This window comes from Pygocentrus nattereri, chromosome 11 (assembly GCF_015220715.1).
Source record: "Pygocentrus nattereri isolate fPygNat1 chromosome 11, fPygNat1.pri, whole genome shotgun sequence".
NCBI classification, from domain to species: domain Eukaryota; kingdom Metazoa; phylum Chordata; class Actinopteri; order Characiformes; family Serrasalmidae; genus Pygocentrus; species Pygocentrus nattereri.
Window position 1 is genome coordinate 3,691,934 of NC_051221.1, and position 23,715 is coordinate 3,715,648.

Below are 23,715 nucleotides of genomic sequence, written 5' to 3' on the forward strand. Positions count from 1 at the left end.
CATAGGACATTGTCAGTTTGTGATGTTTCTGTCCTGCTACATCTGCCCTGGACAACTGTAAGTGCTATTATTATGAAATCAACAACAGCTCAGCCAAGCAAAGTGGGAGACCATACAAACTCACTCACAATATGTTTGTCAATATAGTGTACATTAAACAGGACCACCACATTTTGGAGTAGTTTCTACCACAGGCCTTTAGGAGTTACATTGCACCCATAGACCAAAGACAATGTTCTAACCTTTTTTTCACTTAGTACTTACTATCTAAATACTGTTTGGACAGTAATACATAGTTCAGGAGGCAGTGCAATGTAAGAGCTTTATTGTGCAGTGTAAATGTCTGTTTCTCATGTGCATATGACAATAAACTCTTGAATCTTGCCCTCCACAATTCCTGGAAACACCTGAAGAAACCCCCAGACCAGTTACTAGCCAGAACTATTCAATGTGACACACACGCACTGAGGAGCCATAATCAACCCTAAAGCCTGCATGAAGGGGCTTTGTAAATGTGGAGTAGAGTGTGTGTATGTGGGTCAGTTTGTTTGTATTAGGTGAGATGCTGTAGAAAGACAGAGTGCCAGCCATCCAATCCAGATACACTCCTACTCTACTGGAGCGGGAGCGCAAGCGGGAGGTAACAGTTTCCTTTCCATTGTGTCTGACAGTGTACTTGTCATCAGAACAGTACAGGCTCCATGACTGTTTATTGAGTCCAAACCCACTGTCACTACTGTTTCCTTCCCTGCTGATCTCTCTGTATGAGACAGCTACATAAGCTCCACTCTCACTCCACTCAGCCTCCCAGTAACAGCGTCCAGTCAGACTCTCCACACTCAGAACCTGCTCCCAGTATTTAAATCTCTCCGGATTATCCAGACACCAGAGCCGCTCGTCCACACGCTCCACCTTTTTGTTCTCCTCAGATAGGGAGAGCCGAGTGTGTGCTGTGTTTGGGTCCAGAGTGAGATCACAGGCATCTGCACACACACACACACACACACACACACAGACAGGTTTAAAGTGATAGCAGATTGTGTGTGTGTGTGTGTGTGTGTGTGTGTGTCTTACATTTCTTTAGTCCTGGTTTCATTCTAATCTTCCCTTCATGTTCCACTCTAAACAAAACAAAGCTGATTAAATCTGTTTTTATCACTTGACCATAAAATCATACTGATGGTCTGTACTGTCTCATTGTATGAAAAGCATTATACTGCACTTTGTTTATTCGTATTAATTATACAATTTGTTATTTACTTAAAATAAAACTAATTGAAGACTTTGCTATACATCAGAATAACAGCAATTCACCACTTTACCATAAAGAGAAACATTACTGCAGTGAACCAGATGTGTAATTTCTCTGTTTACAGAGATGTAAGACAATAACTCACTGTAGTTTCTCCAGTGCGCAGTGTGGATCCTCCAGTCGATCAGAAAGCAGTTTCACTCCAGAATCTCCAGGGTGATTATACGTCAGATCCAGTTCTCTCAATTGGAAGGGATTTGATTTCAGAGCCAATGCCAAAGAACAACAGCCTTCATCTGTAACCATACAACCAGACAATCTGCAGGAAAAAAGGGACGAGTGGCATTTACATAGAAACAGCTGCATCTATTAAGCCTCTGACATGAAACAAAACTGACTTGACAGCTTTATGCTAATGAATACAAAACAAGGAAGCACAATTCCAAAGCAGAAAAGATTATGTTCTGGGCAGGACTGCAGATTGAAAATTATAAACAAAGGAGACATGGAGGAAACCCATGGACCAACCCAATTACAGTCTTTTCATTTGATAACACACAAAAAGTATTTAAAAAGTATTTTAAAAAATGTCCAAAAGTTTTGCGAATGTCCTGATACACACAAACTGTAAATCTCCTACACTCAGTATGACAATGAGAAAAATAAAGGGCAAAAGATCAACCAAATCCGAACTGCTTTGGTAATAAGGATGGTCAGAGAAGATCACGTCATGTTTTTCTGTTGTATATTTCAGTATTTCTTCTGTAGTATGGTGGAATGCTTAGGGGTTTCACATTTTCACATTAAAGTGAGCACAATCATTAATTAGGGACATGGGTGGAATGTGGGAGGAATGTGGGTAGGCAGCGTACTGATTTCCGGGAAAAGGTAAAAGGGGAGCACACTCAGGTGAGTTCATTTCCTGATTGGCTAAACAAAGGGATGGTGGGGATTGTTTGTTGCTGTCGCTGCTGGAAGAACTCTGTTTGTGGATGTGTTAGCGGGGGCAGCCAACCAGGCGAGAACCAGAGAAGTGCACTTAGCAGACTCAACGGCTGGTGTGCTTGGGTATCAACTGTGGCCTAATTGGTGCTGCTGGTCTACTGCTGTCTGCATACGTATTAGAGTGGGATTGCAGCCGGGGTGCTTGCGGGCCACTGTTTCTTCCCTCCACTGAGTTTTTGTTTTTATTATTGTGTGCCTTGCAAATGGTATAAGTGCCACTTGTATCTATCTTTATGGATTGTAGTCTTTGGTTTAGGATGTAGTATTGGGATTGAGGTTTTAGGTATTACCGTTGTTACTTATGAAAATTTGTAATCGCATATCACAGGTTGTTTGTTCATGGTTGCACCCTGGAAGGTGTCTACTTTTATTTTTTTTTCTTTGATTTGTGGTCAAGGGGTGGGCTGCCCCAGTGCTCTGGCTGTGCCATCTTTGGGTGTTTTATTTGTTAGTTGTGTAGTCTTGCTGTGGGTGATCTTTATTTGGTGAGCGTGGTTTGGTCGTTGATTGGGGGTACTTTTGGGCGAAGAGCACGTTCGGCTTGGGCACCTCCACGGCCACATTTGTTTATTTGGGGCCTGTGCTATGCTATGCTAGTCCTGGTAATTAGCCTGAATCCCACACAGTTATCAATAGTAACTGCAATCTTTAAGACTCTTTGTTCTTAATGTTTTTTTTTATAATTGTAAAATAAAATGTACTGCAACTTTATATTCTGATTGCAGGTGTATTCTTGGCTGGCTCTAGACACTCTTTTGGTTGAGTGGCCTGTGGGAGGGGTCCCCTTCCCCATAATATAGGGATGGTGTAGTCAAAGCTCTATTTCGTTTAGGTGTCTGCATAAGTATAAGGTGGGGTGCTTTTATTGTATTGATATTGCACCCAGTACCAGTGTTGGTAGTACGGCCACACTTCTGTTAAGTTTTTTTCCCCACAAGATCAGATGAAATGTTCTTTGTGGTCTGGCCTACACTGTCTGACCAGAGGAGACATTGCATGTGATGTACACAAAGTCCTTTGGCCTCCCCAGTCCACACAGGAATAATGAATCCATGATATCTTTCTGTATAATTAACATTCTTATCTATAGGATGCTTGTTTTTGATGTTGCCCTTTTTCTCAAATCTTATTTGCATGTTCATATGTTAACTGTCACGCTTCCTGTCCCTTTGTCCTGCAGGTTCACTTGAGTCCATGGACTGTCTTGTTGATTTCACTTTTCATGAACCAGTGAGTGATCACATGACTACTCAATCATCACCATTAACCAAAAGACTCCCCTTACAATGCTCAACCTCACTGTTTTTTTTAGTTTTGAGGTTGCATACCTGTTTTCTATTCTATGTAATCAGTTAGATGTTATTTAACCCCAGGCTTAGACACTGTGAAATGTTGCCAACATTCCTGTTGGGTACTTAGCACAACTGTTTTCTGTTTCATGTAATCAATTAGTTGTTATTTAACCCCAGGCTTAGACACAGAGTGAAGCGAACATTCCTGTTGGGTACTAAGCATACCTGTCTTCTATTCCATGTAATCAGTTTTTTAAGTCCAAGCTTTAGTTTAGCATATTGCCTTGTACTGAACATTCCTGTTGGGTACTAAGCATACCTGTCTTCTATTCCATGTAATCAGTTTTTTAAGTCCAAGCTTTAGTTTAGCATATTGCCTTGTACTGCCAACATCTCTGTTGTGTACTAATCATTTAAAAAAAGCAGCCATTAGGGGTGTACTTTGTGTACTTCTGGTGCTGGTCCCAAGCCCGGATAAATGGTGAGGGTTGCGTCAGGAAGGGCATCCAGCAAAAAACTTGTGCCAAAACTATCATGCGGATCACAAATATTATTGCCATACCGGATCAGTCGAGGCCCGGGTTAACAACGACCACCTCCGGTGCTGTTGACCAGCAGGGTGCCGGTGGAAATTGGACTACTGTAGGTCGAAGACCATCAAAGAGGAGAGGAGGAAGGCGGGTTAGAAGGCAGCAAGAAAGAAGGAAAGGCAGGAGTGTGGAGGTTAGAGTAGGGACTCTGAACATAGTGACAATGACTGGTAAAGGCAGAGAGCTTGCAGACATGATGCAGAGAAGGAAGGTAGATATTCTGTGTGTCCAGGAGACCAGATGGAAAGGAAGCAAGGCCAGGAACAATGGAGGTGGATTCAAACTGTTCTATCATGGTGTAGAGAGGAAGAGAAATGGAGTAGGGATAATCCTAAAGGAACAGCTTGTGAAAAGTGTTCTGGATGTAAAGAGTGTCAGACAGGATCAGGAGCCTGAAGTTGGAGGTTGATGGTGTAATTTTGAATGTGGTCAGTTCATATGCACCACAGGTTGGTTGTCAGTTAGAGGAGAGAGAGGAATTTTGGAGTAAGATGGAACAAGTGGTAGATGGTGTCCCTAGAGAGGAGAGATTGGTGATTGGTGCAGACTTCAATGGACATGTTGGTGAAGGAAACAGAGGGGAACAAGAGGTGCTGGGTATGTATGGTGTGAAAGACAGAATTGCAGAAGGTCAGATGGTTGTAGATTTTGCAAAGAGAATGGAAATGGCTGTGGTGAACATGTATTTTCAGAAGAGGGAAGAACACAGGGTGACACAAGAGTGGAGAGAGGTGCACACAGGTGGATTATATCCTTAGCAGGAGATGCCACGTAAAGGAGATTGGAGATTGTAAAGTGGTACCAGGGGAAAGTGTAGCAAGGCAGCATAGGGTGGTTGTCTGTAGAATGAGATTAGAAACAAAGAAGAGGAAGAGAGTGAAGACAGAGACAAAGATTAGATGGTGGAAGCTGAAGGAGGAGGATGGTTGCAGGCAGTTCAGGGAAAAATTGCAACAGGCCCTTGGGGGCAGTGAGGAGCTACCTGAGGACTGGGAAACTACAGCTAAGGTGGTGAGAGAAACTGGCAAGAATGTGTTGGGTGTTTCGTCTGGTCCGAGGAAAGAAGACAAGGAAAGTTGGTAGTGGAATGAGGAAGTCCAGGAGAGTATTCAGAAGAAGAAGGCAGCTAAGAAAGTGGGATAACCAGAGAGATGAAGGAAGTAGGCAGGAGTGCTGTTAGGCTAGTTGCATAGCAAAAAGAATGGTGGCAAAGGCAAAGGTTCAGGCCTATGATGAACTGTATGAGAGGCTGGACAGTAAAGAAGGAGTAAAGGACTTGTATCGTTTGGCTAAACAGAGAGATAGAGCTGGAAAGGATGTACAGCAGGTTAGGCTGATAAAGGATAGCGAGGGAAATGTACTAGTGAGTGAACAGAGAGTGATGAGTAGATGGAAGGAGTACTTTGAAGAACTAATGAATGAGGAAAATGAGAGAGAGAGGAGGACAACGGGGGGAGAGATAGTGGATCAGGAAGTGCAGAGAATTAGTAAGGTGGAAGTGAGCGCAGCTTTAAAAAGGATGAAGAATGGAAAGGCAGTTGGTCCAGATGACATACCTGTGGAGGTATGGAGATGTTTAGGAGAGAAGGCAGTGGACTTTTTATCCAGGTTGTTTAACAAAATCCTGGAGAGTGAGAGGATGCCTGATGAGTGGAGAAGCAGTGCACTGGTCCCCATTTTTAAGAACAAGGGTGATGTGCAGAGCTGCAGTAACTACAGAGGTATAAAGTTGATGAGCCACACCATGAAGGTATGGGAAAGAGTTGTTGAAGCAAGGCTAAGGCGAGAGGTTCAGATCAGTGAGCAGCAGTTTGGTTTCATGCCCAGAAAGAGTACCACAGATGCAATTTTTGCGTTGAGAGTGTTGGTATAGAAGTACAGAGAAGGTCAGAAGGAGCTGCATTGTGTCTTTGTGGATCTAGAGAAGGCATATGATGGGGTGCCAAGAGAGGATCTGTGGTACTGTATGAGGAACTCGGGTGTAGCTGAAAAGTATGTTAGGGTGGTGCAGGACATGTATGAGGATAGTGAGACAGTGGTGAGGTGTGCAGTTGGAGTGACAAATGGTTTCAAGGTGAAGGTAGGGTTACATCAGGGATCAGCTTTGAGCCCCTTCTTGTTTGCAATGGTGATGGACAGGTTGACAGATGAGGTCAGGCAGGAGGCTCCATGGACCATGGTGTTTGCAGATGACATTGTAATCTGTGGTGAGAGTAGAGAGCAGGTGGAAGAGAATCTGGAGAGGTGGAGGTTTGCACTGGAGAGGAGAGGAATGGTCAGTAGAGACAAGATGGAATACATGTGTGTGAATGAGAGGGAGGCAGGTGGAAAGGTGAAGAAGCAAGGAGTAGAGGTCGTAAAGGTGGATGACTTCAAATATCTTGGGTCAACCATCCAGAGCAATGGACAGTGTAGAAAAGAGGTGAAGAGGGTGCAGGCAAGATGGAGTGGGTGGAGATGGGTGTCAGGGCTGATGTGTGACAGAAGGATAGCAGCAAGAGTGAAAGGGAAGATTTACAAAACAGTAGTGCGTCCTGCTATGATGTCTGGTTTGGAGACTGTGGTTCTGTCTAAAAGACAGGAGGCTGAGCTGGAGGTGGCGGAGATGAAGATGCTGAGATTTTCGTTGGGAGTGACAAGGCTGGACAAGATTAGAAATGAGCAGATCAGAGGGACAGTGAAGGTGGAGCAGTTTGGAGATAAAGCCAGAGAGGCCAGGTTGAGATGGTTTGGACATGTGTTGAGGAGGAATAGTGGATATATTGGTCCAAGAATGTTGGATATGGAGCTGCCAGGTAGAAGGACAAGAGGTAGACCTCAGAGAAGGTTTATGGATGTAGTGAAGGTGGACATGGAGATGGTTGGTGTAAAAGTAGAGGAGGCAGTGGATAGGGCAAGATGGAGGCAGGTGATGCGCTGTGGCGACCCCTAAAGGGAGCAGCCAAAAGAAGACAAAGCATTTCAAACCTGTAAGCCTATCTGTGCATGATAGTGTTCCTCCAGAATATTCTGTCTTCTATTTGGATATTTTGGCTTAATGGCCCATTTCTAACTCCTCTGATTGTATCCATCCATCTTGATGCTGGTCATCCTCTTCCTTTTTAGCTTCAGCTGTTCCAAGCATAATAGTCTTTGTCCAATAAATTAGTTCTTAATGGCCAAAATAAGAAGTCTTTAAGCGCTTTGTTTTTTTTTTATATTAATAATGAAAGTAAGGATCAATTTAATTGTTTTAAAAGGCATTCATTTGAAACGAAAGTGTTGGTTTGGTTAAAAACAATGGAAAATGACATTGTACCAGTTCAAAATAAATTGAAATAAATCACTTGTTCTACAGTTAAACAAACATATGGGCCATTTTGTTCTTTCATGCTTTGGTTATCCTAATTTCCACATTTACCTGGACGAGACGTTATCAAACACTAATATTAGCACCATTTCACTAATAGGTTGATTTGACAGATCTCAAATGAGACATTTTTTAAATCTACATATTCTACATGAATGGCATATTTATCACTCTAAACACAAAATTTAGCATGAATTTACATGCATGAAAAACACAGATTATTGGAGCTGTATGAATATTAGAGCTATGCATATGAATTTAATATTTATTTACAATCAAAGTGACAAAGTTCACCTGAGTATTTCCAGTTTACAGTGTGAAGTCTTCAGTACCGCAGACAGCCACTCCACTCCTATATCCTTCAGGTCATTGTTACTGAGGTCCAGCATTTTGAGGAGAGAATCTACTGACTGTATAGCTGATCCCAGACTTTTACAAGCTTTCTCCCCAATATTACATAGAGCTAGTCTGCAAAGGGACACAAGTTGCAACAGAAAGGTGGAATCACAAAAAACACACAATGGAACATTAAAAAAGATGTAGCAAAGGAGGCAGGCAGAAAAAAACAGAAGCAAGAAATGGAACAGGGCAGAGACTGGGCAGTGAAATTGTGATATAACCTTGCCAGTGCCTAGATCCAAATATGAGAAAATGAACTAGATAATAGCAAAAACTAGGACATAAATTTTAGCAGTGACCAGAGCTAAGACATCAAGGTGGCTATAAACATAAAAAAATACATGAACAATTACAGGATCTGGAGAAAGCATGGAAGCGGAAGAGGAATGGAAGATTCAGCAGCAAAAAAAATTCAGTGGATGGCAAGGCATTTAGTTGGAAGGCCAGCAAAGCAAGGGATCATCAAGGCAGTGCCTCAGATCACTGTAGCAACATGGCTAGCTGACACTGGAGCGTCTAACAGCAAGACTGGCAGAGTGACTTCTGGAGCTGGCAATGGATCAAGGAACAGAAAGGCTAAGCAATCCATGAAGCTGGCACTAGAGCAGTCTAAGGAGCTGGCCTTGAGGCAGTGTGGGGAGCCAGCACCAGGCTAATACACCTCCAGGAAGCTGGCCCCTCTGTGATCAGAATTAGGGATGCACTGATACCGATACTGGTATTGGGTATCAGACCGATACCATGCTCATAGTCATACTCATGAAAATTAATCAGTAGTAACATTCCGATACCAGCGGATACCATGTGGTGTAGTCCAAGTGTAAATAGCCATTTTAATGAACAAGTGCAGTTAAGGAGGCTGTGCTCACAGAGTTCCTGACACCGTGGACAGAAAGACACAGTCACTAGACAATTTAAACATTCTGATTTGGAAGATTCCCACCTGCAATACACATTGCCTGTTATTAAACACACACAATTACAACCACTTCCCCAGTATGGGTATACATGTAGGCTAACAAACTGGAGTGGGGAAGTTGCAAGTCCATGTAGTAGAAGCTAGGTTTCAACATGGAATGGATGGAGTGATTTCATATAGTGAAAGTGTGTAATTCATAGGCTTTGTCCCTACACAAAGGTATATGCAAAATTACTCTGTCAGTCACCAAAAAACAAGATTTCTAAATTCACAGGGTATGTTACAAGTTAGAAGACATTTAATTACAGCTCAACCAGCAAAATACTCCTGATAGAACATTCCACAGGTGAGCTCCTCAGGTGTGTTAACCTTGAGCATGATTTCTGTTGTCACTGAGCTACAAACACTGCTGAGATCAGCATCAACACTAGGCAGCTGTACAAAACCTGCTCTTGTCCACTACAGCACTCCGTAATTCAAAGTAACTAATGCAGCATAGCTAGCTAATGCACTTCATTTAAAATCAGCTAATTTTAAATGACCTCTCCATGGATCACCACCTTATCGTGGTGGAGAGGTTTGTGTGCTTGAATGATCCTAGGAGCTATGTTGTCTGGAGCAAACCTCCTGGTAGGGTCTCCCATGGCAAACTGGTCCTAGGTGACAGGTCAGACAAAGAGGGATCCAAAATTCCCCTTATGAAAATAATGAAAGAACAGGATTTGTGTACCCTGCCCGGATCAGGGTTACCGGGGCCCCACCCTGGAGCCAGGCCTGGGGGAGGGGCTCGCCAGCGAGCGTCTGGTGGCTGGGCCCAGCCCGAAGGGGTTACATGAGTCCCCCTCCCATCGACCCACCACCAATGGGAGGGGCAGTAGTAGGGGTTCGGTGCGTTGTGGATCGGGCAGTGTCCGAAGGCGTGGGCCTTGGCGTTCTGATCCTCAGTTGCCTAAACTGGCTTTTGGAACTTGGAATTTTACCTCACTGGCGGGGAAGGAGCCTGAGTTGGTGCGCGAGTTTGAGAGATACCAGCTAGATATAGTTGGGCTCACCTCAACACACAGCTTGGGCTCTGGGTCCAATCTCCTTGAGAGATTGTTTATTAGGCAGAATAATATTAGCATGGTCAGCTAAAGCATTTGAGGAACTGAAACGGAGGAGCAGCTATGCTCTGATAAACAGCACAATACTCTTAACTTCAAGTTTAGTGTGCTTTAGTTTTGTTTGACCTTTTTCTCATCAGTCACAGTTGCTAGGTGTCTGCCTAACTAATTTGATTATTTTAACTACGTATTTATGTTTCAGCTGTGCACATATGGTCAGTTGCTAGGTAACAGACATGATTGTCAAGCAGGTTAAAATTTCCTAACTTTTTACATTACATTACATTACTTTACATTACATTTAGCAGACGCTTTTATCCAAAGCGACTTACAAATAATGAGGTACATAGAACAAACATAGTCAGGCCTTAAAGGAGGCCAAAGAGTAATAGCGGGGTAGAGAAGGGAAGGAGGGCAAGAAGGAGATGAGGTTGGTAGTGGTTAGATTGCAAGAGGCGATTAGAGTAAGTGCTCCCTGAAGAGCTCTGTCTTCAGGAGTTTCTTAAAAATAGCGAGGGATGCCCCTGCTCTGACAGTGGAAGGTAGCTTGTTCCACCATTGGGGAATCAAGTATGAGAACAGTCTCGATTGCTTTGTGTGAATGTTTGGCAAAGCTAAGCGACGTTCATTGGAGGATCGCAATGGCCGGGCAGTGCTGTAAGCCTTTAGGAGCGAGTGCAGGTAGGAAGGAGCCTGCTCTGTTAACACCTTGTAGGCAATCGTAAGAGTTTTAAATTTGATACGAGCAGCAACCGGTAACCAGTGGAGCTCAATGAGCAGTGGGGTGACATGCGCCCGTTTTGGTTGGTTAAAGACCAGACGCGCTGCAGCGTTCTGAACCATCTTCAGTGGTTTTACAACACAGGCCGGGAGGCCCGTCAGTATGGCATTGCAGTAGTCGAGGCGTGAGATGACCACTGCTTGTACCAAGAGTTGGGTGGCTTGTTGTGTTAGAAACGGCCGTATCTGTCTGATGTTGTACAGCTCAAAGCGGCAGGACCGAGCCACCGAGGCAACATGGTGCGTAAAGGAGAGTTGGTCATCTACCATAACCCCCAGGTTCCTAGCAACCTTTGTCGGGGAGAGTGAAAGTGAGTCGATGGTTATGGTGAAGTTGTGTTGAATGGATTGTTTAGCTGGTATAACCAGAAGTTCAGACTTGGACAGGTTTAGTTGAAGGTGGTGTTCCTTCATCCATGCGGATATGTCCAAGAGGCACTGCGATATCCGCACAGAGATCGACGGGTCATCAGGTGGGAATGACAGATAGAGCTGGGTGTCGTCAGCATAGCAATGGTACGAGAAGCCATGTGAGCGGATAACCCGGCCTAGAGAGGTGGTGTAAATAGAAAAGAGAAGGGGTCCCAGTACCGATCCCTGGGGAACCCCAGTGGATAGCGAGTGGGCTGAGGAGAGCTCTCCATGCCACAACATCTTGAATGAGCGCCCAGTGAGATACGATCTGAACCATAGTAGCGCATTGTCTGAGATACCCATGTTTGATAGAGTAGATAGGAGAAATTCATGATTGACTGTGTCAAAAGCGGCTGAAAGGTCCAGCAGAATGAGTACTGAGGACTGTCCTGCAGCTCTGGCAGTTTTTAGTGCCTCAATCACAGATAAAAGAGCTGTTTCAGTGGAGTGCCCTTTCTTAAAACCTGATTGATTTGGGTCCAGGAGGTCATTCTGGGAGAGGAAACCAGAGACCTGACTGTAGACTGCTCATTCTATAGTTTTGGAAAGAAAGGGTAGTAGTGAGACTGGCCTGTAGTTATCAACCTGGGCAGGGTTGCAAGAAGGCTTTTTAAGCAATGGTGTGACTTGGGCTTGTTTAAAGACAGTTGAAAACACACCAGTAGTTATGGAGGCATTGATGGTGTGTGTGATAGCTGGGATGATAGCAGGTGCAATGGTTTGTAGTAGGTTGGTAGGAATCGGATCAAGTGGACATGTAGTAGGACGGCTACATGTTACAAGAGTCGGTGCCTCGCTCTCAGTGAGAGGAGTAAACGAGGAGAAGATGGCACCTTTGGTCGAGGGATACAGAGGAGCAGAGCATGTAGTAGGACCGCTACACGTTGCATCAGTGAACTGGCTGCTTATGGCCGCCACTTTCCCAGTGAAAAAAGAGGCAAGGGCTTCGGCTGTAAGGCAGGTAGCCGGAGGTGGAGGTGGAGGATTGAGCAACGTATTAAACGTTGTGAATAGTTTCCGGGAGTCAGTGAGAGAGTTGATCTTGCTGTGATAGAATTCAGCTTTTGCAGTAGTGAGGCAGGTTGAGAACGAAGCCAGGAGCAGTTGGTAGTTCTTTAGGTCTGCCTGTATACGTTTTTGCCGCCATTTTCTTTCAGCAGCTCGGAGCCTTGAGCGCAGTTCCCTGACTGTATCATTTTTAAGCCATGGCTGAGGTTTATTTGAGCGCATGACTCTAGTAGTTAGGGGACAGGGGTCATACAGACATGAGCTTAGCGTAGAGCAGAGTTAATCAGTGGCATCATTTACATTGAGTGATGAAAATGAGCCTGGTGGAGGCATATTATCAGTGACCAGTGAGGAGTACTGGTCGGCCGAGAGGTCTCTAAGATTGCAGCGGAACGAGACCATAGTTGGAGCAGCTTTTGGTTTTTTCTCAATACAAACATTGAGTTGTATGAAATAGTGATCCAAGAGGTGCAGTGGGGTGACAGTTAGCGAGTCAGTGTCACAGTTGCGAGTAAAAATGAAATCCAGATTTTTACCAGCTTTATGAGTCGGAGGGCTTGGAACCTGCTCCAGATCGAAAGAGTGCATGAGGGATATGAAGTCTGTGGAGCACGGACTGTCAAGGTGGATGTTCATATCACCTAGAATAAGCATGGGACAGTCTTGATCTGGGATAGAAGAAAGCAGCATATCAAGTTCACTTGTAAACTCGCCCATTTGCCCAGGAGGAAGATAGATGACAATAATGCCAAGTTTAGCTGGAGTATTAACCAGCGTGGCATGATACTCAAAAGAGGTGTACGTATTTGTTGGTAGCAGTGGCGTGTGTTTCAAGCCATTTGCAATCAATAGGCCAGTCCCACCTCCTCTACCTGAGGGAACTTGAATTAAGACGCTGTAAGGTTCCTAATTTAAGATTTTCTTCTGTAATACGAATTTGTGAAAAAACTTATCTTCACCTGTCATATCTTAATTAACGAGAAAAATAAAGTTATAAATAGAAAGTTTCTGTAATATGGCCCCAGAATACTACTTGGAGTTACAGAACAAGTCGATACCAGGAATCCAAGATAAACTAACAAAGAAACCAGACAGGGATAAGCAAGGTGAGACAAAGGCTTAATTATGGGCTGAGAACAGGAGAAAAACACCTTGAAAGAACAATGAGGAGGAAAGGTTCAAACGACATGCAGATGAACATGATGAAGCAAAGGTGGAGCTAGGGAGATTTGATTGAGATTTGACAGGGAAACACGATACAATTACAGTTGTGCATTTTTATAACCAGGGTGGCTATAGTAAGATTTAAAATACAACTGTACTACCAATGAAATGATAGATAATGCATTCGGTTAGTTTATTCTTTGCTGATTTTTTCACCTGAGTATCTCTAGTTTACTGTGTGAACTCTTCAGTCCAATAGATAGCAGCTCCACTCCTGAATCCTGCAGGTCATTGTTACTGAGGTCCAGCTCTTTCAGGGAGGAGTTTCTTGATGACAGCACCACTCCCAGTTTTTTACAAGCTTTTTCTCCAAGATTACAGAGAGCTAGTCTTCAAAGAAATTACAACAGTATTTACAATATATGACAAGAATAATTTATGAATTTAATAAGAAAAAAGCGTTACATGCTGTTAAGACAACACTCTACAAAACCATTTGTGTATTTTATATAGCTGTAAAGTTACAGTGAGAGAATTTAATTCTAAAACCAATTAAACAAACTATGACGTTAGCATATTAGATTACAGTCTATTATTTTTAATATTTTTTGATTCAGCAATGAATTCACAGAAAGTTTACCTGAGTGTCTCCAGTTTACATTGTGAATTCATTAGTCCAACTGAGAGCAGCTTCACTCCTGAATCCTGCAGGTCATTGTTACTGAGGTCCAGCTCTTTCAGAGATAAGTTTGCAGACTGGAGTGCTGATCCCAGATTTTCACAAGCTTTGTCCCCAAGTTCACAGAAAGCTAGTCTGCAATGAAATTATAACATAATTTACAATATGCTCAAAGAAGCTTTAACAGAATAAAAAAAAAATTATGATATTTAGACAACACACCAAAATGTATATTTTTTGTATTTAACATTAATGGCGTGGTTATGTGGTTGATTCTTGAGTTTACAGTTTATTGTTTCCCTACTTTTCATTCAGGAATGACTTAACCAATGGTTCACCTGAGTTTCTCCAGTTTACAATGTGAACTCTTCAGTCCAGCTAAGAGCAGCTCCACTCTTGAATTCTGCAGATGATTGTTACTGATGTCCAGCTCTTTCAGAGAGGAGTTTGCTGATTGTAGAGCAGAACACAGAGCTTCCCATGCATCCATTGTGAGATCACAGTCAGCTAATCTGCAAAGATGTAAATGCAGCTATTAATATAGTATATTGTATATAACACAATTACAATTTCCTTTACTGTTTTTAAAGACCCAATTTCTGATGTTGATGTGGACATAATTACAGTTTCTTTAGACATGCATCAATCCTCTCCAGAATTCTGACTGCCGCTCACCCACACCTGTTGGCAATCTCTGTTCATCAACTCCCCTATAAATACTCACATTTTTGTTGGTGTGTCACTACAATCCTGAACCTTTTCTCTATAATGGTTTGACTTTGTGGGTTTGTTTTTTAATTTTATATAATTATATATATATATATATATATATATATATATATGTGTGTGTGTGTGTGTGTGTGTGTGTGTGTGTGTATATATATATTTTTAATATATTTATAATATATAAATCTTGGCTAGCCCTTTTTTGACTCTGAGTTTTGGACTTTGTCTTTGATTTTTCTGTTTTGGATCTGTTTTGTCCTTTTGGCCTCTGATCCTCTGCCCCGATTCTGTTTTTGGACTGTTTTTTGTACCTTTGTCTGTCACAATAAAGCCTGCTCATGGATCCTACCAACGAGCCTAGTCCAGTATTGTTACAATGCCCAACTTCTCTATTTGACTGATTTATAATTAACATTAATTTGGTGATTTTTAACTAGTCTTTGTAAAACATACAGTACAGAGCTGTAGAGTCCTAACCAGGTACAATTCTGGCTTGAGTTTCAGTGCACAAGTTAATCAAGCTGTATCGCGGTTTCTCTTTTTTTGTTCTCTTAAAGTGTATTTTTCAATTGATATGTGCTCAATTGTCCTATTAAGGCATCACAATGATATACAATTATTTTTATATTAATATAAATACAACACTTACATAGCTTTTTTGCAGGCGGTCACAGCTGGGATCAGTCTCTTATAACCCTCCTCTGAGGTGTTGTATTTCTTCAGGTCCAGCTCACCCAGCATCCCATCTGAGATCAGAAGCATGCAGGCTAGTGCTGAACACTGTCCAGGAGAGAGCTCGTCATCTGTATGTTTCTCTGATTTTAGATGCTCCTGAAGCTCGTTGAAGAGAGACTCATCTTTCATTTCAGACAGACAGAGGAACAGATTGATGCATTGTTCATTGGAGATGATAAATTGTGTATCTTCCCCTTTGACTAATTTCTTAATGTACTCTAAGGTTTTCTCTGAATTACTCTCTGTGTGTGTCAGCAAGCCCCATAGGAGTCTCTGATTGGACTCCAGTGAGATGCCCAGCAGGAAAATGAGGAAAAGATCCAGCTGTCCGTCCTGACTCTCTACAGCTTTGTGCACTGCTTCCTTCAACAGTCTGTCCAGTGGCACATTTTCAGATTCACCTCTGTGCTCTGTCTCAAAGCTGCTTCTGTCCTCAGAAGTCTCACTGCCTCTACTCTCATAATCGTAACAATAATCATGCAGGAAAACATGCAGCAGCTCCGTTTTCTTGGTCTCAAAGCAGTAAAACACATAAACAGCAGCCAGGAACTCCTGAAAGCTCAGATGAACAAAGCAGTAGACCTTCCTCAGGTGAAGCTCACATTCCTCCCTAAAGATCTCAGTGAAAATCTCAGAATGCACTGAGGCCTCAGTGACATCAATGCTGCTCTCTCTCAGGTCCTCTTCATAGAACATCACATTGCCCTTCATCAGCTGTTTAAAAGCCAGTTCAGCCAGTTTCAGTATCATGGTTCTGTTGGACTTCAGCAGGTTCTCTGTGTCTCTCTCGTCTATTTCCTCATACTTCTCGTTCTTCATGTTGGTCTGAGTGATCAGAAAGTGTGAGTACATTTCAGTCAGAGTTTTAGGGATTTCTGTGTGATGCTGTTTCCTGATTCTCTGAAGAACAGTGGCTGAGATCCAGCAGAAGACTGGAATGTGGCACATGATGTGGAGGCTCCTCGCTGTGTTAATGTGGGAGATGATACTCTTGGCTTGGTCTTCATCACTGATCCTCTTCCTGAAGTACTCCTCCTTCTGTGGGTTCTTGAATCCCTGGATTTCTGTCATACGGTTAATATACTGGGAAGGGATCCGATTGGCTGCTGCTGGTCGGGAGGTGATCCAGATCAGAGCAGAGGGAAGCAGCACTCCTTTGATGAGGTTTGTCATCAACACATCCACTGATGATGTCATGGTGATGTCAGATACTTTCTCACACTGTTCAAAGTCCAGCGGAATTCTGCTTTCATCCAGACCATCAAATATAAAGATAGCTTTAATCTGATCATAAATCTCTGGGTCCAGATCTTTGAGCTCAGGATGGAAACCACACAGAAGTCCATGAAGACTGTATTGATCATCTTTAATCAAGTTCAGCTCCCGGAACGGAAGCACAAACATGACATCTACATCCTGATTGGCTTTTCCTTCGGCCCAGTCCAGAATGAATTTCTGCACAGAGACAGTTTTTCCAATGCCAGCAACTCCTTTAGTCAGCACAGTTCTCAGCTCTGGCACATTTGGCCCTTTGTTATCTTTTCTATCTTTGTGTCTGAGACCTCTGAATCTGAAAATAGCTTTCACTTTCTCCTTATAAAGCTTTCTCTTTTTATGTTCTTTGATGTCAGGTAGGCTTTTCCTAGGTGTCTTCTCCATCTGTAAAACTCCATGTTCTTCTTTCATTCCTTCACTCGCTCCCTCTCTGACATAGAGCTGTGTGTAAATTTTGTTCAGGAAGGTTTTTTTCTCTTGTGTCTTCATTCCTTCAAACAAGCTCTCATGCTTGTTCTTCAAGCTAGTTTTGTGTCTCTCAAAGACTCTGTACAGAATATTATCTGTTGGTGGACAAAATTCCTGCTGCAGGTGATCAGTTCTTTCAAATGGAGTATATATATGTAGAGTTGCTTCCATGGGGCACCACCTAATGGGGTCAAACACAGTTAAACATATATGTCCAAAATACACTGCTGAAAATAAAACTTCCATTATATTTAATCTTATAGGACAATATATCAGAAATATCCACTATTTAAGTGCATTTTGTTGGTTTAAAGTTACAGACTGAAAGACAAAAGTTGCTGCACACTTAATCAGTGCTCCTCTGCCCAGGGGTAGTCTTTGCACTAGGCAAAGGTATGCAGCCGCCTAGGCCCCCTATGAGCCAAGAGCCTCATGAAAATACAGATTGGATATACTGTACGTGTTATTGTTGAATAAACTATTTTGAAAAATAAGAAAAAAGCTATTATAGTTATATCTAATTGTAACAATTCCTCTCAGCAATTTCAATGCACAACTCACCCCCATCCCCCCCCCCCCCCCCCCCCCCCCCCACCACCCCATAGTGTTTATAATGGACCATTCCATCTTATTAGATGATGGCACAACTGGGTGAACATAGACTTGTATGAAAAACACACCACTGATCTAAATGAAGGAGATCAGTAGTGCAGCAGAGAAACACAAAAACAACAGCCTTAATCCCTGACATCAAAAGAAATGTTAGATTAAATTCTGCATAGCTAGATCTGTAGCTTTAAGTTTTGTATCTCTGTATTTTGGCTTGAAAATGCTTAGCCAGACCATTTCTGGATAAACTGGACTTTAGTTGATTGTTTTGATTGGATGGATGCTGCCCCATACGGAATTCCCAAAGAGGATCCACCACTCACAGAAAAAAACCTCACCTATACATGAAGTGCAGACTTCTTCTAAAGCATCTAAGGTAAATAACATAGATGGAGATGATCATATACTTAAAATTCTTTCAAGGAGTGTTTGATAAACTGACGAGGAGCACTAAATCCATTCCAGAGACACACTGCACAGTAATATCTTAGCAAATGAAAGTATCTAATAGATCTCAGTATGATATGTATAATGTCTTCCATCTGCATACATTATTAAATTGGTTTTCAATTCAAATATGTGGGAGTTTTTACTAAATGCAGTATTCATTGCAGGTCATTAGGAAACGAGTGTACGATGCAGCCCCTGACTGGATATGCTAGACCAGGGGTGCCCACTCTTACCAGTAAAGGATTGCACAGGTGGTTGCATGTTTTCTTTATAAAAAGCAGAAGCACACATGGCCAAAGATTTGACGGAAAACAAGTTTAGTAGGCAGGTGGATTTAGGTGCACTCTTGCTCGAGGTGCGAAATACAGGGGGTCCTGAATGTCTCAAAATAAAACCTCTGGGGTATCCTTGAACTTATTATAATGTTCTGCTGTCAATTAGGAAAAAAGATGTGCTCAGATATAAATTCAGGGTAAGGTCATTGTTTAAATTCAATTAGTGAGTTTCTGTCTTTAATATTCTTAACTAACTGCAGCAATGGTGTGCCACACGGTGTTGGTCTTTCATAGTCCAGCAGCTATAACTTTGCCCGAGCTACCTCTGAAAACTTTACAATATCCTGTAGCATATTTGTAAATCTGAAAACTTGCCCAATTTCTCAAGAGACTGGTGGAAATAGTGAACTGTTACTAATTACTCAAGCACAAAACAAAAGTGTAGATGCATAAGATCTCAGTTAATGGGCTGAAGAGCACATTGCCAAATTAGAAAAGATCCAAAAGAAAAGTTGTTGAACCAAACATTTTGGTGCCACCAACACTGCCAAGGCGAGTAAGCCAGCAGTTAGCCAGCGCTGGAGTAACCAACCAACAATGGACCCTTCAGATACCAAGGAGCATTTGACACACTGGTCTTGCTTATCTGGAATGGAAACCTGCAACCACACCAGCACACTGTGGATAAGATGGGACATCCCTACGGTAACATGTCCTTCTCAACTGCTGGGGTTTGAAGTCAGAGTCATGGAACAACAGGCAGTGTCTGTGTGCTCTGTTTGCTAAAGTCCTTTTAAATATTACATCATTACTCTTAAGTGTTAGCCTGAAGGGTTATAACTCACTCTGGATCAGAGGGAACAGCTTCACAGCCAAGTCCAGGAGGATTCCCAATGGCCTGGTCACTCTTCATAGATTCACAGCTGGGCTTTTCTCCCAGACTGCTGAATACAGGGTAGTCAGACGGGGACCGGTCACTCTTCATAGACTCACAGCTGGGCTCTTCCCCCAGACTGCTGAATACAGGGTAGTCAGACGGGGACCGGTCACTCTTCATAGACTCACAGCTGGGCTCTTCCCCCAGACTGCTGAATACAGGGTAGTCAGACGGGGACCGGTCACTCTTCATAGACTCACAGCTGGGCTCTTCCCCCAGACTGCTGAATACAGGGTAGTCAGACGGGGACCGGTCACTCTTCATAGACTCACAGCTGGATTCTGGAGATCCTGCATTCTTTACCCTGAGAAAAGTTTATCCATAATGAAAGTGTTGTGTAATTTACTCTCTTTACTAAAACTCACCGGTCACTCATTTTTCTACTCTACACGTTTTCTGATAAAGAAACATTATTTAATTAGAAAAAAGTTAAAAACGTCTTTACTAAACAACATACTATTACTTCTGAGCTCTTCCTCTGTTACAATTTGTAGCTCTGTTTCAGAGAAGGTTGGTTTTCTTTGTTGTTCATTGTTTTTGTTTATTTCAACACTGCAAAAAAAAGAATATCTTAACAAGTGAAATCTTCATAAATGTAGTCAGTACATCTAATATTTCTCATTAAGTGACTGTGGTAAGAATATTATATGATTAATAAACCTGTTTGTGTACATTTCTACTGGTTTTCGGTGAATTTCACTTGCGAAAGCCTCTTATTCCACTGGCAGATTAGTTGACTTGTTTTGAGAAATAATGAAGATAATTTTGCTCATTTCGAGTAAAAAGATCTGCCAATAGAACAAGATACTTTACAAGTTAGAATTGCTTAAAAACAAGTTTAAAATGTTTAGAAATAACTTAACATTCTTGTAATAGTACCATAATGAGAAATAGTAGATATATTTACTGCATTTAAGATGTTTACACTCGCTAAGAGTCTTTTTGCAGTGAAGCTGTCCATTTTGACAGCCACAAGGACTTCACGAATAGCTCTTGCTGCACATTTTGCATGGTGCAGCATTATTATCATGCAATTTTATAAATCTGGTCTGGTAAGTCAGTTCACAAATGACAGTTTCCTCTTTCTTTTTCCTCAGGTTCAGTGCTGACAGAAAGTAACTCACTTTGTTCCTTCTCCACTGCTGATGGTCTGAAGCTCCATTGTAGAAATTTTAGTCTTCACACACTCACAGCTGGACTGCTCCCTGTGAACATTTTACATTTTTTACATTTATGGCATTTGGCAGACGCTCTTATCCAGAGCAACTTACAATTTGATCATTTTTACACAAGTAGGCGAAGGTGGTGTTAGGAGTTTTGCCCAAGGACCCTTATTGGTACAGCATAAAAAAGCAAAAGTGTTAACCACTACACTAACCAACCACAGTTCATTCAAACAAAACACACACAAAATGATAAAAACAATCAGGGTGAAAAACACCTGATGAACAAATAGCACGAATATTAAAAATAAAGGCTCTGTGCATTTTTATTAAAATATTCCAGTTCTCTGCAGCACAATGGAGGACTGTGAAGCAGATACCGGATCTTCCATGGCTGAACTGTTGATAGAGCATTGTCCAATCATGAAATCATACATTAGGAAGAATTTCTTTGTTATATATATATATATATATATATATATATATATATATATATATATATCGTTGCAATTGGCACAAAATTTTGTATCTCTTTTTATGTCGATTTTCAGTTTTTGACATAATTTGAAAATGTATGTTGGCCTTTATATAGTGTGTAAATTTCATTAAGGACAGACCAAAGTAAACAGCCAAAAATGACATGGAAAAAATTCTGGTTCCATTGCCTTACATTGACAGTAATTAATGTTTTTTCCTTCTCCTGTAAAGTTACCATTTTGGAGATACGAGGTTTTGTTCAGACAGCAGCAATATATATATATATATATATATATATATATATATATATATATATATTCTCTAAAAGAAGAAACTGTACCCTTATACAGTACAAAATACAAGAGCAAAAAAGAAAGGTCAAGTTAACCTGTAACTTTTAGGACAGACTTTTAAATTCTGCTACAGTTTTTAAGGCTGTAAATAATCTTAAAGTACCTTAAGACCTCAAAGACTGTCTGTCTGTTTATATTCCAACACTTATATCTACAGATACTGACCTTCTGCAAACACCTGCCAGAAATTACAGAAATTTCAGTGACATTGCTTCTAAACTGTGGAGCTTAGTTCACTTTTCATTAGAAAGTCAAGCTCTGTGTTTAATTAAAATTTTACATCTCTTTTTAATAGCAGATAAAACGCTTTCACCTGCAACTAGTATGAAAACTGCTCTGCACAGAAAGACATAAATGAATATAGTCCAGATATAAATATAGTCTAGAAATCTAATTCAAGATTCAAGATTCTTTGTCAATGCGCAGGGTATAAAGAAACTGGGTAGCAATCCTAACAGTGCATAGACAACAACAACAAAACAGATTAAAGTAGGACTAAAGCAAAATATATAGGCTAAAGTAAAATCTAAAATTCAAGATGTTAAAATAAAGACCATATGATTAGAAATTATTTTAAAAAGTAAAAATAGAAAGTTTCAATTTAATAATATTTCTCCTGTTGAGATTGTTGAAAGCTTCGTTTAAGACGTTTTCACTTGTTTTAAAAAGAAACATGCTTGAAAGCAGCAACATTATCTGCCAGTAGATAGTTTTACTTAATAAAATGACCTAAAACATTTTTACAAATCTATAAATGAGATAATCTTATAAGTGTACAACCGTCTCCAAATGGGAAATGTTAGCTATATTGACTAGATTTAAGATCATTTCACTTGACAAGATGCCAGTTGTTCATGGCCACATGAAAAGGAGTGATCAGGAGATTCACTCTTTCAGATGTTATTGTGTGGAAAGTAGGAGTGTGTTTACAAGTGGAAAAGTGTTCGCGTTGCTAGACTCCAACTATGAATCTTTCTGATACACTGGTGCCAACCATCCAAACAGTACCTGCTCTGTGAGGGTCTATGGTGGTCCTGACCACTGAAGAACAGGGTAACAGAGTATCAGAGAAACAGATGGACTACAGTCTGTAACTGTAGAACTACAGAGTGCAGCTATACAGTAAGTGGAGCTGATAAAGTGGACAGTGAGTGTAGAAACGAGGAGGTGGTCATGATGTTACGCCTGATTGGTGTAAATATATATATATATATATATACACTGTATTGCCAAAAGTATTCGCTGGTCTGGCTTCACACACATATGAACTTGACTGACATCCAATTCTTAATCCATAGGGTTAAATATGATGCCGGCCCACCCTTTGCAGCTATAAATTTATATTTGTGAGGTCAGCACTGATGTTGGACGAGAAGGCCTGGCTCACAGTCTCCACTCTAATTCATCCCAAAGGTGTTCTATGGGGTTGAGGTCAGGACTCTGTGCAGCCCAGTCAAGTTCCTCCACACCAAACTGGCTCATCCACGTCTTTATGGACCTGCTTTGCACACTGGTGTGTTGGAACAGGAAGGGGCACAGTGTAACATGTCTTGAACATGGAACAGCTGCCGCTTTTGTTTTCGTCAATGTGTGTGTAAAATAAACACAACCTCTTTTTGTCCTGGACTGTCATGATTTAACACTCAAATTTACACGCAGTCCTACCAGACATGAGCTTGATCACACAGATACGCCTCAGTCGAACGTAACGTGATGAATAAATGGGGAATTTGTGTGTTTTACAATCGGTTTACAATCAAATTTGACTGTACGCAGTTTTGATGTATACCAGCCACCGTTACCGTTCATTTAAGAAGCATCTTCATCAACCAATGGGGTGTTTAGAGGACATGATCACATGACCTACTTTATGAAGCTGCTTCGTACGAAAGGCTATAATTACGAACAAGAAAGAAAAGAGGACAGTACAGTAGTGTCTGTGAAAGCCTGAAGGCACAGTTACCTTTTCTGAGGTGTGTCTAAAAGTCTTCAGTCCATCTTCATGTGTTTGCCTACACAGCAGAGCTACGAGAGAAAGAGCATCAGCACAGACACGTCTTCTCCGTTTAGCACTGTGTTCTTCTGCTGGACCGTTTTACTGCGTTACACACCTGAACGCGCTCTGTCTGAGTCCAGACTGAACTGGAATGCAGCTGAATTGTGGTTTGGTTGTTTTAGAAAGATAGAAACCGGTTGGGGCTCATTTCAGTCTCATGACATCACCAGCGAATCTGAAGGAAACTACAAAGGGTTTTTTCCCCATGCCTGTAGCTGTATATCTAAGAAAGTAATG

At 41.6% G+C, this 23,715-nt stretch overlaps 2 protein-coding genes across 3 annotated transcripts in view; one reads left to right on the top strand and one right to left on the bottom strand.

Annotated features, from left to right (window-relative positions):
* The window catches only part of LOC108412018 (gastrula zinc finger protein XlCGF7.1-like), a 43,478-nt gene that overhangs the window by 11,751 nt on the left and 8,012 nt on the right, over positions 1 to 23,715 (top strand). The gene's annotated exons all lie outside the window — the stretch shown is intronic.
* On the bottom strand, positions 309 to 23,639 carry LOC108415653 (NACHT, LRR and PYD domains-containing protein 3-like). Of its 2 annotated transcripts, XM_037542645.1 has the most exons (12): positions 23,534 to 23,639; positions 23,386 to 23,447; positions 20,554 to 20,634; positions 19,338 to 19,733; positions 15,330 to 17,339; positions 14,293 to 14,466; positions 13,916 to 14,089; positions 13,492 to 13,665; positions 7,783 to 7,956; positions 1,398 to 1,571; positions 1,075 to 1,121; positions 309 to 983 (listed from the first exon to the last, which is right to left on the bottom strand). In XM_037542645.1, exons 3-12 carry the CDS (start codon positions 20,589 to 20,591, stop codon positions 442 to 444), a joined length of 3,903 nt encoding a protein of 1,300 aa, XP_037398542.1. In that variant the 5' UTR covers positions 20,592 to 20,634; positions 23,386 to 23,447; positions 23,534 to 23,639; the 3' UTR covers positions 309 to 441. The 2 variants fall into 2 exon arrangements, with proteins under 2 accessions (XP_037398542.1, XP_037398541.1); XM_037542644.1 differs by having other exon boundaries at positions 23,386 to 23,626.

What these genes read in the sequence shown, in the direction of transcription:
- LOC108415653 (XM_037542645.1), bottom strand. Translation starts at nt 20,591, where the DNA reads ATGGAGCTTCAGACCATCAGCAGTGGAGAAGGAACAAA. An exon ending in ACCGCCTGCAAAAAAGCTAT is followed by an intron (nt 14,467 to 15,329) that starts GTAAGTGTTGTA and finishes ACATCTTTGCAG; the next exon opens with ATTAGCTGACTGTGATCTCA. An exon ending in TGTAAACTGGAGACACTCAG is followed by an intron (nt 13,666 to 13,915) that starts GTAAACTTTCTG and finishes ATTTCTTTGAAG; the next exon opens with ACTAGCTCTCTGTAATCTTG.